The sequence below is a fragment of the Mesitornis unicolor genome, unplaced genomic scaffold (assembly GCF_000695765.1).
Source record: "Mesitornis unicolor isolate BGI_N332 unplaced genomic scaffold, ASM69576v1 scaffold22615, whole genome shotgun sequence".
NCBI classification, from domain to species: domain Eukaryota; kingdom Metazoa; phylum Chordata; class Aves; order Mesitornithiformes; family Mesitornithidae; genus Mesitornis; species Mesitornis unicolor.
Genome location: NW_010184024.1, coordinates 16,676 through 30,613, shown reverse-complemented (window position 1 = coordinate 30,613; position 13,938 = coordinate 16,676). Strand labels below are relative to the sequence as shown.

At 39.8% G+C, this 13,938-nt stretch overlaps 1 protein-coding gene across 1 annotated transcript in view; it reads right to left on the bottom strand.

Moving 5' to 3' along the window:
• LOC104540510 (tetratricopeptide repeat protein 7A-like) overlaps positions 1-13,938 on the bottom strand; it is a 94,388-nt gene that overhangs the window by 67,917 nt on the left and 12,533 nt on the right. Inside the window, 2 exon segments of the mRNA XM_010184339.1 lie at positions 3,663-3,780; positions 13,301-13,405. Of these exon segments, the coding sequence (XP_010182641.1) occupies positions 3,663-3,780; positions 13,301-13,405 (223 nt within the window).

Here is a 13,938-nt window from a genome sequence, read left to right as displayed (position 1 = left end):
TTCTTTTGCAAATGCCACCTTAGGAGCCCAAGATTTATTTTCTAAAGCACTCTGAGTTTTTAAAGGAGCTTAAGCCTGACCAAAAGTGAACCAGATCTTCAGCAACATTTTGGTACCTAAAAATGAAGCTCTAGAGTCACATGTGAAAATGGAGGAGCGCAAGTTCTGTGTTAGTAAGCAGGTGCAGCACCATCAGTGTGAATGCATGGAGTGAAACAACACTGAGGATCAGTATCAACACTACAAACGTAGGGACAGGGGTCTAGTTCTAGTCTGATTCCACAGACCAAACACCCATTAGCAGCTACAGCCTCATCAGGTCTATTTATGTAGCACATTAGTTTTATGGGAAAGAATTCAGTTTGTGTGGTGCAAAACTGTTCCATTATGTGAATCACAACATAAGAAGTGGGGATGACTAAAAGATGGACTTAAAAAAATACATTTCTGATTCAAACTAGCACACCAATGTGCATGTACCCTTTTGCAAATAATGAATTTCAAAAAACATTCCCTTGTGTTAAGACATCTAATGCGGCAAGTGTGTGCAGTTGTAGTATAATGTGTACAGTTTTAGCACCCAGAACTATAATTTAAGATTACATATGTTGACTGTTATCTCAAGAAGCAAAAGTTATGGGCTTGTTCACTAAAAGGCAATATATAATTTACTTTTTTAACATTAACCGGTGCTGACAGTATACTGATTACTTATAAAATCCACAAGGACTGACAGAAAAAGTTTCCCATTCAAGTCCCTGATCCATGGCCTTATACCAAAATTCTAAATGAAAAGAGAGATACAGCACGCTCTCTCATCTCTGGAAGAGTGAGGGTTTGCTAAATCTACAAAGATTTCACAAGATGTGAGGTGGTAATGTTGGATAAGAGCAGCACCTGTATTTCACAACACATTCTCAACCTGATCTTGCCTCTTTAGTCTTTGTTAAATTAATTTCACCTTCCCCTGTCTTCAATGGATTCTTCACCAGACCTAAGGGAGGCAAAACGGACAATACAGCTTAAGTCAAGACTGAAACTACAAGAGGAAGAGAAAGGTTTGCTGTTGACACCGACTCACTGGGAACAGATCTGCAGAAAATTTAGCATAGCAATACATGGGCATTCTGTACGAGCAAGAGATTTGTGCTTCTAAGAGTGAAGCAAGAGTGGCAATGACTTCCTCTGAGGATACATCTTTTAGCGACTTCAGTGAGATTTATTTCAAGAAACATGTAATTAGACATTAAGAACAAGAGAGCTACACATACTGCTACCCAGTGTAAGTGTCAGGAAAACTTTTTACATCCAGGAGTAAATCTAATAGTTGTAAAGTGACTTTATAGCAAATGCTCCCACAAGTTCTTTGAATTGTCATTCAGTAGGATTCTCTCTTCTGACGCCACTTCTTAGCAAGTGTTTTTTGCAGATCACAAAGGAAAGGCTTTAATAAAACTCCTCAGTTTTATTAAACTGTCACACAGGAGGAGAATTATTTACTAAAATAATATGTTAAATAAGAAAGTCTAACCGTCAATAGAAGGCATGTTGATATAATGCTGTAAGCTTTATAAGGCAATTGGTCAAATGTCTCTGAAACATGTAGCTACCACTGAAAATGCTGACTCACTGAAAGTCAGCTCAAGTGGAAAGTTATGGAAATTATGTATACACATATATATGTTTGACTGTGTGTGTGCATATGTCACTATTAACTGGAAGAAACAAAATTGACAGTACGAAGCAGGATTACATAGGCGAATTGCTATCTTTCTTTCAGCATGTTCTACTCTCGATTCCTTACTGTGATAAGCTATTTTTTAATAATGCTAATGAAAAGTTTCTCGTTAGTGCAAATTTGACATTTTCTAGTAAAACACTGTTCCATATTCATGATCATCATAAGTATGCTTTTGAAGGATTTAATTCATTTTATTAAAATATGACCTGAAAGACGGAAATATACTCTTCAGATTTCCCTCCAATAACCGAGTGACTGGCCCTATTGACCTAAAGGCTAGAGATGAGAGAAGGCAGATATTCCACTATTTCACAACATAAATTAGATGCTAATCTGGGAAAAAAAAAAAATCACATCCGAGGTAGTTGTTGTGTACACTTGTTTCTTTTACATTAAAAGGGACACTTACTACAACATCTGAACTTCTCTTGAAAACTCAGAGAAGACTTTTAGTCCAGAAGAAGTGTTTCCAACTTGCATTTTGCTGCACCAAAATATTTTAAGGCCAGAGTACAGTACCTGCCTCTAGAACTTCACTCTTCAGAAACCAACTTCTTTCCATACTGAGGATAACAAATAAATTGTAATGGGCTAATACAGAAAACATCCCGTCTCTGAAAATATTCTCTGGGATCTTGTATAGCTTTAGAGACAGTTTAAACAAACTCTAGGCAAAATGCCCTGAGAAGCTAGGCTGCTAAGCATAACTCCATGTTTAATGAACTTAAAAAAAACCCCAAACATATGAGAAAGTTCAGGCTGGGAAGGACATACGTTTCTTGGCATTAACTTTCTGAGGGGGAACTATTCTGAGGCAGAGAAATGGAGAACTGAAGAGAGCCACAGTGCCTGTTAGCTTCCATTTTGGAAAGCAGTTCTCAGAACAGCTGATCAGATATGGCTGGCTGAGAAAATACACCAACTTGCACTACTGAAGAGCACAAGCCACTTCGTCATATGCATGCTTCACAGAATTCTAACTTGCAAGGCCAGCATACTTCCATGATACTATACAGTCATTTTAGCTTTGTTTCAGGCTCATTTGCTGCAAGAGTTGGTTTGCTTCTGTGGGACTCACTGGACAAAAAAGCCATTGCTTGCATGTGGGCAGGACTGCTAAATCGATTAGGAAACAGGCTAGCTCAGTCCTTATTCAAAGAAACTATGTTAGTAGGCCTTCCACCTATGTTAGAAGTCACAGAAGAAACAAAGACTGTTCCCACTTGTGAGCTTGATGAGTGTCAGACTTAGAACTCTCTCAATCACTGGGACTTCAAGCCCTTCTGGCTACCAAGCACCAAATCTGCAGGAGTCCATTGTCCAGTCATTCAAAACCCAAGCAAACAGCATTAAAACCAAAAATTACTTCTTACATTCAGTGGTCTATATCTAGTCAACATCCACATGTACCAATAAGGTAGATATTTTTATCTTGTTTACTTCTAAGCAGAAAAAGAAACTACATCACAGAGAGGTTGAATCTCTGTGGGGAATCAGTATCACGCCAGTAACTGAAGTCAGGCATTTCTGACTTCAGTTCTTGGATTATATTTCTTTATGTGATTTATGAGTGAGTGACAAAAATATGAAAATAGATGGAAAGTTTGACTTTTTGTTGTGTAAATATGTGAAAGAAATGTAATACAAATATCCAAGCACATCAAGCATTGATGGCTACAGTCAGATTATCACCTCCTAAGCAATGATTTGCATTTCTTCCTTTACTTAAAACCTTCGCTTTTATTACCATAGAAGACAGTCCCCTGAGCAAGTAAACAGCTCCCATTTGTCTTGCAATCTGATTGTTTTCCATGTCCAGTCAGCATTAAAAGTAGAATTTCTAATAGATTTCCATTGCTTGCACTAAAGACTTTGAACAGATACTTTCTGTACAACGTACTTGACAAACAGGATAACTCACCATCAGTAGCCTGAAGACTGTATGTCAGGCCCAGTGCCAGGTAACCCTTTGCTAGGGACTCTCCAGCATCCTCACCCAGGTCTATCACGATTTTAGCAAAGTATTCTCCTTCTTCCAGCTGCAAAAGAGGTAGGTTGAGACTTATTGAATCAAGTATAGAGGAAATGCCTATAAAATTATTCCATTAAACTTACCTGTAAGTGATCTGAGAGCCATTCACACAGGAGCTTTCAGTGACCACAGTAAACATTCATAGAAAGGAGGATGTCGAAGGTCAGATTAGCAGACCTTGGTGCAAGCAGCACAGTTCAGAGAAAAGTTTTAGTTTTGTTTTAAGCATCCACCCCAAATTATTTCCAGATGTTTAAGGTTAATGAAGGCCACTTATCTTATTTTTCTATTTCCCTTCAGGCACGTTACAACCATGCAACCTTAAATATAAATGTTGGACCAACTGACTACTTATATACTACGCTAGCAGTGCATTGAGAGGTCCAACAAGTTTCTACCTTCAAGGGAGAAAGGTAGAAACCTCCTTGGAACCTCCCTCTACCTTCATCCAGTTTTGCTGCACAATGTTTTTAAACCTCAGTAAATTTTACTTCCTTTTAAAATGTTACAGGAGTAAAACAAGAAAGTACTTCTCTGCAACGTGAGTTCAGTTGCAGCTTGCAGTTCTGCTGCCACAAGGAGGAGGCAGCAAATTCAGGACACAAATTCTGATATGAAATACCACACTACCTTAGCAGCTCATGCTGCACTAGCCACATTCTGCATCTGTTGCAAAGATGCAATTTCCTTGAAAATGCACTTTATATTACAGCTTGTAATGGCAAGAGAAAGCATTTACAACCTCTCGGGATCAGCCTCCAAAATTATTAGATACATAAGCTGGTCTCCTCTACTACAGTACAGACTGTTCCCCTCAACCTTCCTTTCCAGCTGACCACACAGACCTAAGTCTAATGAAAATATAAAGCTTTGGTATCTTTAAAATCTCAATCAGAATTTTAAACAAAAATTAACTTGAATACTTTATTACAGAATTGAGTGTTCTTCATTTTTAACCTTAAGCTCTCATTAACATAATTCACACACATTATAAGCAGAAAAGACTCAGGCCTGCAGACTGTACCTATCTGGCAATGTGTAGGTTTAAGAGGTACAGGCAAAAGTCGCAAGTAATACTTGGAAAACAGAGCCTACAGGAAGACCTCATTTCTGTACAAGATAGTCTGCAGATCCTGTCAACCATAATCAGAGTCATCCCTAATCAAGAACCAGACAGCATTACACTATCCAAAACATCCTCCTTTTGGAAATTTTTATTACATGACAAGTGACTTTCTGGGATAGGCTTGTTTAATTTTGAGGAAATACATTTTTGTTTTAAATTCGACTGTTTCAGATGCAAGTACTGCAGACATAACTGAAACATGCTCTCTTAATACTCAGTTTTGTCAGACTTCAGCACCTCATAGTTCCTTAACATCTAAAAGGAGTTACCTAAAATGAACTGGAATCAAGACATAGCAGTAGATCAGAAACTTGGCTTCTGCAGTGATTTGTTAACATGCTACCTGTAAACAGAATCTACTCGACTTTAGATGCCATCCTGTCAATAGGCCTCCTAGTTACACCACTTGAAGACATTCAGGTGACAACATTAACTAACAGCTTCAAAACAAAGGAACTGGTATTTATTAGGTAATATCAAACATAAGAAAAAAAATACTGTCAATGAAAGCATGAAGAAAGGCTAAAAAGTGCAAGTGCAGAAGCAATCTCTACTGCTTGGGCCATTTCCTCACTTGTACAGCTCCCTGAGGCCATACAATTCAAACTAGATGTAGACCAGTAGTTCCCAAACTTCTGAAACCTCAGATCAGTCAGCCCAACGACCAACATACATTTTATCTTCAAACTATTCCCTGAAAGGACTATGAAAGCATTACAGTCTTGCTGATTGCCTAGTCAACTATGAATCTGAAAACTACTAGAACAGGAATATCTCCTTGGGGCATACTTGGAGCTACCAACTGAATTGCAAGGACTGTCTTCACATAATCCAAAGTCTACTGAAAACACTCAAAATAGTCCTATTGACTTCAATGATACTCAGATGAGACCCTTTAAAGTCTGATCACATCAGGAAGATTTACGTTTGTTTCAGGAGATTTATTAATCCCATCAGCAGCCCTACTGAAGCACGTTCTGGACCAGAGCCTAGGACAATGGAAGGAGAAAATGTTCCATGACTTGCCACACAGGAAAAAAGCCAAAACAAAAAATACACCACCAAACAAACAAAAACCCCAAAACCAATGACCAAAAAAAACCCCAGCAAAAACCAAACCCAAAAAAACAACCCAAAAAACCCTTCTGATGCAACAATAACTAAATTCTTCAGCTCTCAGGAACTTTTATGCAAGCCAAAATATCTGCAGCCAAAAAAATTAATTATGCACCTCTTTTGCCACCATCAGCAGTTACATTCCCACTCTTTCTTCACTGTTTCTCCTCCCCACACACAATTTCATCCAAGGAGTCACCATTAGATGAAGAAAAGAGCTATATAAGGAATTCTAATGACTAGCGAACAAGGGTAGGAGTAGGTAGAGCATATAAAAAAAAAAGAGATTAAATGAAAGGTTTGAAGTTGAAATAGAGACATTTAAAACTAGAGAGATTTTGCTCCATTGTTTCTCTGAATGAGAACACCTGATGGTGTTTCCAGGTTCTGACTGATGGCCTACGCTGCATAAATCAGCAGCACACCATGCAGCTTTCTTGCTTGCCAGTTACCCAGGGCCACCTGTGAGTGCCAGATTAATCTATTGTATGAATAATTAAGAGCATAACTTTTCAGAATGGCTGAAAGAGCACTTCAGCACAAACATTCTTGTAAACATTTATTCATACTAACACTAATGGCACTTTGACCAGCCACAGAGATTCCCACAAATGCGAACTTGGGTCTGCTGAAGGCTGCTTTGAAAATAAGCAGACTTGCAAAATCCAGCACTGCTAGTTCTGCTTATGAGAGCACTGACTTTTCCTTCTTATAGCACTCAAGCTCGTGGAGAGAAGGGCTGCACCACAGGTTGCAGGGAAAGGTTCTCTGTCACACCTGTGTGGAGGAAAACTCAGAAAGCAGGTGTGGGGGAAAAACAACCTAAAAAGAACTTTTTGGCATTTTGAACTCAAGCTGTATAAACTGTCAGGAGGCGCCTGGAAGCACTAGCTAAGCAACCTCTTCACCACACCAGAAACAAGCACACACCTAGCACCTGGGGAGAGGCAGGCTGCCAAGCTGTGAGCTGACACCAATAACATTGTAATACTGTGGGGCTGGAGTTTTGGGGGTTCTCCCCCCCTCCTTCCACCCACTCCATTGTATTTGATGGAAGAGGAACAGTCATTAGCTCTGTAATCCCAAGGGATGTTTTCCCTGAAACAGAGTGGCTGTTCCAGCCACCCTTGTTATTTGACTGCAGGTTTTGGTGTGTGTGTGAGCCAAGCCTGGGGGCATACTGAGAAGGGAGTGGGGAACAGCAGGTGCTGTCCCCTGGCTTACTGCCACCCAGCTGGTTTCCAACTGCCACCCAGCTTGTTTTCAGAAAAGCTCAAGCCCTACCCTCACTGAATCAACACCCTCCAGGACTAAAAATGGGAGCTGTAGTTCTCACCAGCACGGATTTAGAACAATTGAGGACAAGCAAATTGATGGTGTAACGCAGCATGGAAATAGCACCTTACCGTGCCCAAAAAGAGGAGTGCACAAGGGAGGAGACAGGAAACACATCAAGTAACACTGGACTTGGGACAGCAGACAAGGTTAGTGAAGCAGGGGAGTTCAGACACCACTGAGACTGAGTGATACCAAGCACGTAAGAGACCCAAATCTTACGGAAAGGTTATCTAAGCAAAATTATGGATGATATTAACTAGTTGGATTGACTTCTTATCATTTTTGTTATACTGGGTTGTAGGTATAGAGACTAATTCAAAGAGGAGAAAAAAATTAAATATAGTGAAAAGAAAATGAGGAGTAATGCATAGGAGAAAGTGGCCAATAAGGCGTAGTATAATAGAAAGGTTTTGTCCCCCAGCCGTTTGTTTACAGCATACAAAGTGAATCATGTTATGTATGTCAGGGAAAAAAAAAATCCTGTGCTTTCTCTTGTTGGTCTAGTCAGCATTTTCTCCATCTGTTACCAGTGCTAAGCCCACCAATTTATTGCACATGTGAGCTCAGCTTCCAGCACTTAGGATACTTGGGCCTCTCCTCTACTGTGGCAAGAGTGGTTTGTTCACAAAGGACATCTATAGAAAACAAAATTTTTGATGCCTAAAAACCTTGGGACTGCCCCAGTAACAGTAGCTGTGATGTAAGCAAAAATGTCTTTTAAAAGATGGACAAAATCTCTAGTAGCTCCATACCATTCACTACTTTCTCAGTAACCTTTTGCCTTAGTGATGTCAGTCCTCTAGAGTGCCCACTCAGCGAGCGGAATAACTCTGATAATGAGACTAGATTTGGTCTTTCATTATTATTCATACTACACAAAGACCTAAGCATTTCCATGTGACTCCAGGGCTCCTAGGTGACTGAGTACAAGCACACGCACAGCATTTATTATCTACAGTGACAGGGTCAACAACAGACAGAAGGAGAGAGAAGGACCCTCAGATTAAGTGGTCTGTGACAGTAATTAATGATAAGCTGTTACCTCAGAAATATGGAGCTCTAAATCTACATCCTGCAACCTCCCCTCCTCCCCAAGCCATGATGTATTGACCTCATGGTATGTCTTACTTTTTATGACTCCATGCATGGTCTAGCCTGGCCTGAGCTCACTCTCTCCTCCCTTTCCCTGACCGATGGCACGCTCTCTTTCCCACACTGTGCACTCTAGGATCAGGGAGTTAAAAGAAATGAGGGACAGGTCTAAGAGGCACAGCACTATTTTGTGCTGCGGCTTTTGCCACAGGCTATCACTTGGTACTAAACAAGTTGAGCACACCACCGCTGGTTCTGTGGTGCCAACTGTGAGGCAATGAAAGTAGTAAGGACATGCCTCATATCTTCCTACTCTCTGTCCTAGAAGATTCAAGCCTATCCATAGGGCTATAGTCTATTTGTCTCTATGTGCATTTACAAAGTTATCAATGTGCCTCCACTGAAATCAGTGAAGCAAAAGGCACAAGAAAGCATCAGAGTAATGCTAAATGCCTTTAAATAAGGCCCCTAAAATAGAGAAATTCAGTATTTAACATTTGCCTGTAGAAAGACGTTCTGGTTTTAGTATTTTCACAAGACCTGTCATCATAAGGTCCTGGAGAACCTAGATTAGTAGTGAAATTAACAGTACTGTACTACTAAAACATTAAAAACAACACGTGCTACAACTCATTGTTGCAAAATCACTGCCAAAATAGGCAAGTGAGCATTCAGCTGAGGCTGTGCCAGGGAAGGCTGAGTGAAAGCGGAAATTGCAGCAAGCTTTTTAGTAACTAGAACCTGAATTTATAGTGGACCAAGGCAGGACAACTTCAGTATTGATATACTCTATCATAAGCTACATCAACTTTCCCATGAAAATTTAAAACAATACTCTGAACTTCAGTAGTCAAAAGCTTCATACTGCATTCTGGAAAGCTGAAAGACAGCTGGCTACACACAAATGGGCTTTGTGTTGACTTGCTAGAATCATTCACATGCAAGTTCAGTGAACTGTTGTGCTCAAACCCCAGCAAACAGGAAGGCTAGGCACCATGATGCCTCAAAAATAATTGAGCCTGCTACAAAGACATTTAAAACACCTGTGTAATGGGCTAGATACAGTATAAGAGTTCCAACTTTGCTGAAAACATTTGTGCCTCATGAGCTTTATTAAGTACAGGTCCAACCACATCCTGACCAGACAAGTGTGGTCTGTGTAAGTGCACTAGTTTAGGAGCTTTTCTGGTCCTTCAAGACAAACAGTACAAGCTTAGAATTAATGAAGTACTGATTTACTGTTCACTCTGCTTTCTTCTTTAAATTTGTGAAAACAAGTAATTCTGAAAAGGGTAACCAAAACATTGCTCATATCACTCAGTTGTTTACTGCAGGCCCAATTCTGAAAGCTGGTGGTTGATGGGGCAGATCATCTGCTGATGTAAGGCAGCATGGTGCCAGTAATATGCCAGTGGAGTAGTGCCAATTTACATCAGCTAATAATCTGGTCATACTGTCACAGCAGAAGCTGGGGGCATTTAGTTCTTTTCCACATCAGGCTCTGTTATATATTGATTTGCATGGCACACTATGAATGTATGCATGTTTTTACTTTGATTTGTTCTGCATTCAGAGATTATTTCATAGATGCGATCTGAGCATCCTCAATGTTGTAAATCACTGTGATACATTTCAATTCATTTTTTGCTTTCCTTGGTTCTTAAAGTGTGCTGAGACACTGTGTACAAACCCAGCAAAATGAGTTAAATGGCCACTAGATTAACCATGAAATAAACTGTTCTGTGCTTCTCATGACATTTTGCAATTATCCAGCTGCATAAATGTTTTTGGTTTTTTTTATTGCTAGTAACTGAAATAAGACTAAAAGTACTGCTTGTCCATGGACCATAAACAAACTGAGTACAACTCTGCACCAAAAGCACAGAAGAGACAGATGCCGGACATATAAATTAGCTGTTTCATTTGGGTAAATAGTGATCTGATTTCACCCTTTTCCAGCCTAGCCAGCAATCAAGTACATAGATAAATTTCCTAATTGAGAAATTAATCATATTTTATATGTTCTGAAAACCAAGATATATTTGAGTATTTGTAACTGTTAATATTTGTCCACTAGACTGTTCCCATGCCATGTCTATCCTCCTTTCTATTTATACTGGCATTGATCAGCTTGTTCACTTCCAGTTTAAATGATTTGATCGTGATTTGATTGCCATGTAATTTAAATGCAAATAATTACTGTAAGGATGACATTTAGAAAAACAGCTCTGCTAGGCAGGAAGGTCTTTATTAGGTACAGGAGTCTGCCAGTAATAACAGAAGCATCCCTTCGACTACGAGAAGTGGGAATCTATAATTTCAATTCTTTTAAAAGATGCTCTGATTTCCCTCCGATTTCCCTTAATTAAAACTCTTCTATATCATCATCACATTTGGTATCAGGGTAGAACATAGAAATCATGTTTGTATTTCATGCTGCACCCCAGTTCTGAGCCAGGGTCTGTCTGAAAAACACTGAAAAGTGTTTCACACAACAAAAAAAGCAGTAGATAGAGGAAAAAACTCTTTCTTGAAACAATCAAAATCAGCTCATTTTCTTCTCTCTTGTGTATTTTTTTCTTTTTTTTGTTGTGGTTTTTGTTTGTTGGGGTTTTTTTGGTCGTTTTTTTAAAATTTATTTATTTTTAGAGTTAGACTGCTGCTTTAACAGCTCTGCCATGTGTAAGAAGTCTGGAGATACTGGACTGCCTGAGGATGGAGTTATGACTGAATTACAGTCTCGCCTTCTTCTCTAAGTGTCTCTATAACAAGGTATTCTTTTTATGCTGGCTGTGCTAGCAAAGCCAAAGAGATGCTGGGGAAAGCACCAACAAGAAGGACAAATCCTGACTCTGCCCATTTCCTGGCACAGCAGCATCATCAATTTGGGTTCATAATTTCCCATTCAACTCCTCATCAATCACAGTCAGCAGACTTTAATGGTACCATTTGAAACTTAGTCCTCTACAGTGAGAACTGTATAAATATCAGGGTAGCACATGAAGGGAGTCTATGCCATTTCTTTTCTCACAGTACAGAAACCTTGTCTTTTTACCTCAACACACATCTGTGACCTAGTGGTTGGTAGGGTGCCTCCATTAAAACGCCATTGCTCCTGTTAAACTTAAGACCCCAGGAATCTTGATCTTAGCATGGAGGCAAGAGGCATTAACTGTATTTCAGTTTTTTTCCAAAAGCTAGGTACAGCAGATGTCACATGTTTAGGAGAACATGTCTCATTATCATGAGAACATAGCCACCTTGAAGTCACTATTTGCGATCAGAAGCAGTCAAAGTCAGTCAAAGCACATCTGAAGGGACCATTCTGCTATTGGCCTTGCTGCCTTCTATCAAGATCCTGAACTTTACCATCTCATAGTCATTGCAGTCAAAGCTGCCTCTAAACTTTACAATCCCAACCAGTTCTTCCTTGTTTGTAAATATCAGGTCCAGAGTGTCTTCCCTCATTGGATTCATGGCTCCTGTGCCTTCCCCTTGTTGGATTCACGTTTACAGAGCAGGAAGGCAGAAGAATAAAAGATTTATTTGCAATATGGAGATCCCAAGTTTGTTTCCTAAGCTAAAATTCAGGCTCCTAGAAAAAAACTAGCCTGATCTCAAAGAAAGACTTTCCTCACATTTAGCACAACCCTTCTGCTGGGTTTTTTGGGTTTTTTTGCCTCCTAATAATCACTGAGATAGCAGAATAACCTGGGAATAGGGAAGCTGTCTTGCAGTCTTGCAGTCCCCTACTATGGCTCCAAGAGAATGCAGGAACTTAGCCCATGAAGTTCCTCTACCTTCAGAGCCTACAAAGCAAAACTTATAAATATACTTGCTGATGTTTTAGACTAATGAAAAATTTACTTTGCTTTGAAATTTTATCAGAGATACTAATAAGAGTGTCTAACATAGCTGTAACACCTGGCTTTCATATTGTTTTAACATCTCTGAGAATCAGAGTGCTGACTCACATATGAGTTTAACCATTATTGTCTGAACAGTACAGTTCATTAAAAAACATACATAACCAGATCTCCTCACTTAGTGGCGTAAACTGACACAGCTCAATTAAGTTCAGCTGAATGCCAATTTCCACCAGATAGGGATATAGAAAATGGGGAAGCAGTGGGACATAAGAACAGCAAATCTAGCACATACAACTTTTAATCAAATCTGGGCAGATTGTTCTAGTATTTTCTTTCATGCTTTCTTGCATCTTTATTTTACTTATAGTAGCAATTATAATCCTTCACTGGCTGCAGGGACACCTCGTGGTGAAGACAGGTGAAACCAGCAGGCTGCCATGCAATTAAATAAACCAAGCAGCAAAAGACTGACAGATGTTTCTGCTCCTTGGGATAATCAGAAATTCACAGGCACAGACTTTCACTCCCACTTTGTTTCTGGGGCATACATTAACACATCCAGAACAGAAAACACTGACACAGTGACTTCAAGAACAAAGGACTGTGTTGTCCAACAGACCTGAACTGTCTAACAGTCCACTTATAATTATAACTTTTGTTTTCCAGGGGCTACAAGAGTGGTCGATTCAACTCAATCAGTTGAAGCAGCAGTCCCCAGAACGGTTGCTATAGCTTTCTCCCTCCTACTTTGTTTAATGTGCCAGCAAAATGCATTTCAGTGACTCTCTGCAAAGTTTCTTGCTGAGTTGTTTGGTTTTGGTTTGGTTTTTTTTGTTTTTGTTTGTTGTTGTTGTGGTTTTTTTTAAGGCATGCATGCATGCACATTTTTAACAGGGATTCCCTTTCTCCCCACTACAACTACACTGTGGCACTGTCACTGCAGCACTCGATCCATTACACAATAAGAATTGCATCAGCTTGCTTACCCAGTGCAGCGACCCAATGCAAACCTTGGCAGCCAGAAGAGGAACGGTGGGATCCATAGGTCGCAGTTTAGCACACTCTTTGAGCACTGACACAGCATATGCTGACTGGAGGAGGAGGAGGAAATAAAAAAGGTTGATTAGACAATGCTGTTACAGAGTCTAAGCAAGATATTTCAGTGAAATGTACAAAGAAGTGCTATGAAGTCAAGAATCACATGTCAGCAACAAGTTAGCAACTTTATTCCCACCTCCACACGCACAGACACGTGTGTGTGCACACACACAAACACGTAGTCTTCCCACGCTCAAAGGAAACACGCCAAAGAACCAGCTCTGGCTGTGCACTTCACAAGAAACAGTCTTCCTTGGCTGTTAACACACTGGTTATTTTAACTCTGCCCTCCCAATTCACAATAATTCTGCTAGCTTTCCTTGCACACAACCATCTTCCAGTAAGCCAGAAAAGATTATGAAGAGCTTATCCTCCAGTACATAAATGTTTTAGGCCAACTCTACCCAGAGAGAGGTTTGTGCAGCTAAAGTAATCTGCTCTGTAGATTGTTTTTTGTTTTCTACAGTTCCAGAACGTACAAGAATAGAAGTGGGATCCCACCATGCAAAGGGCGGAGCAGGCAACT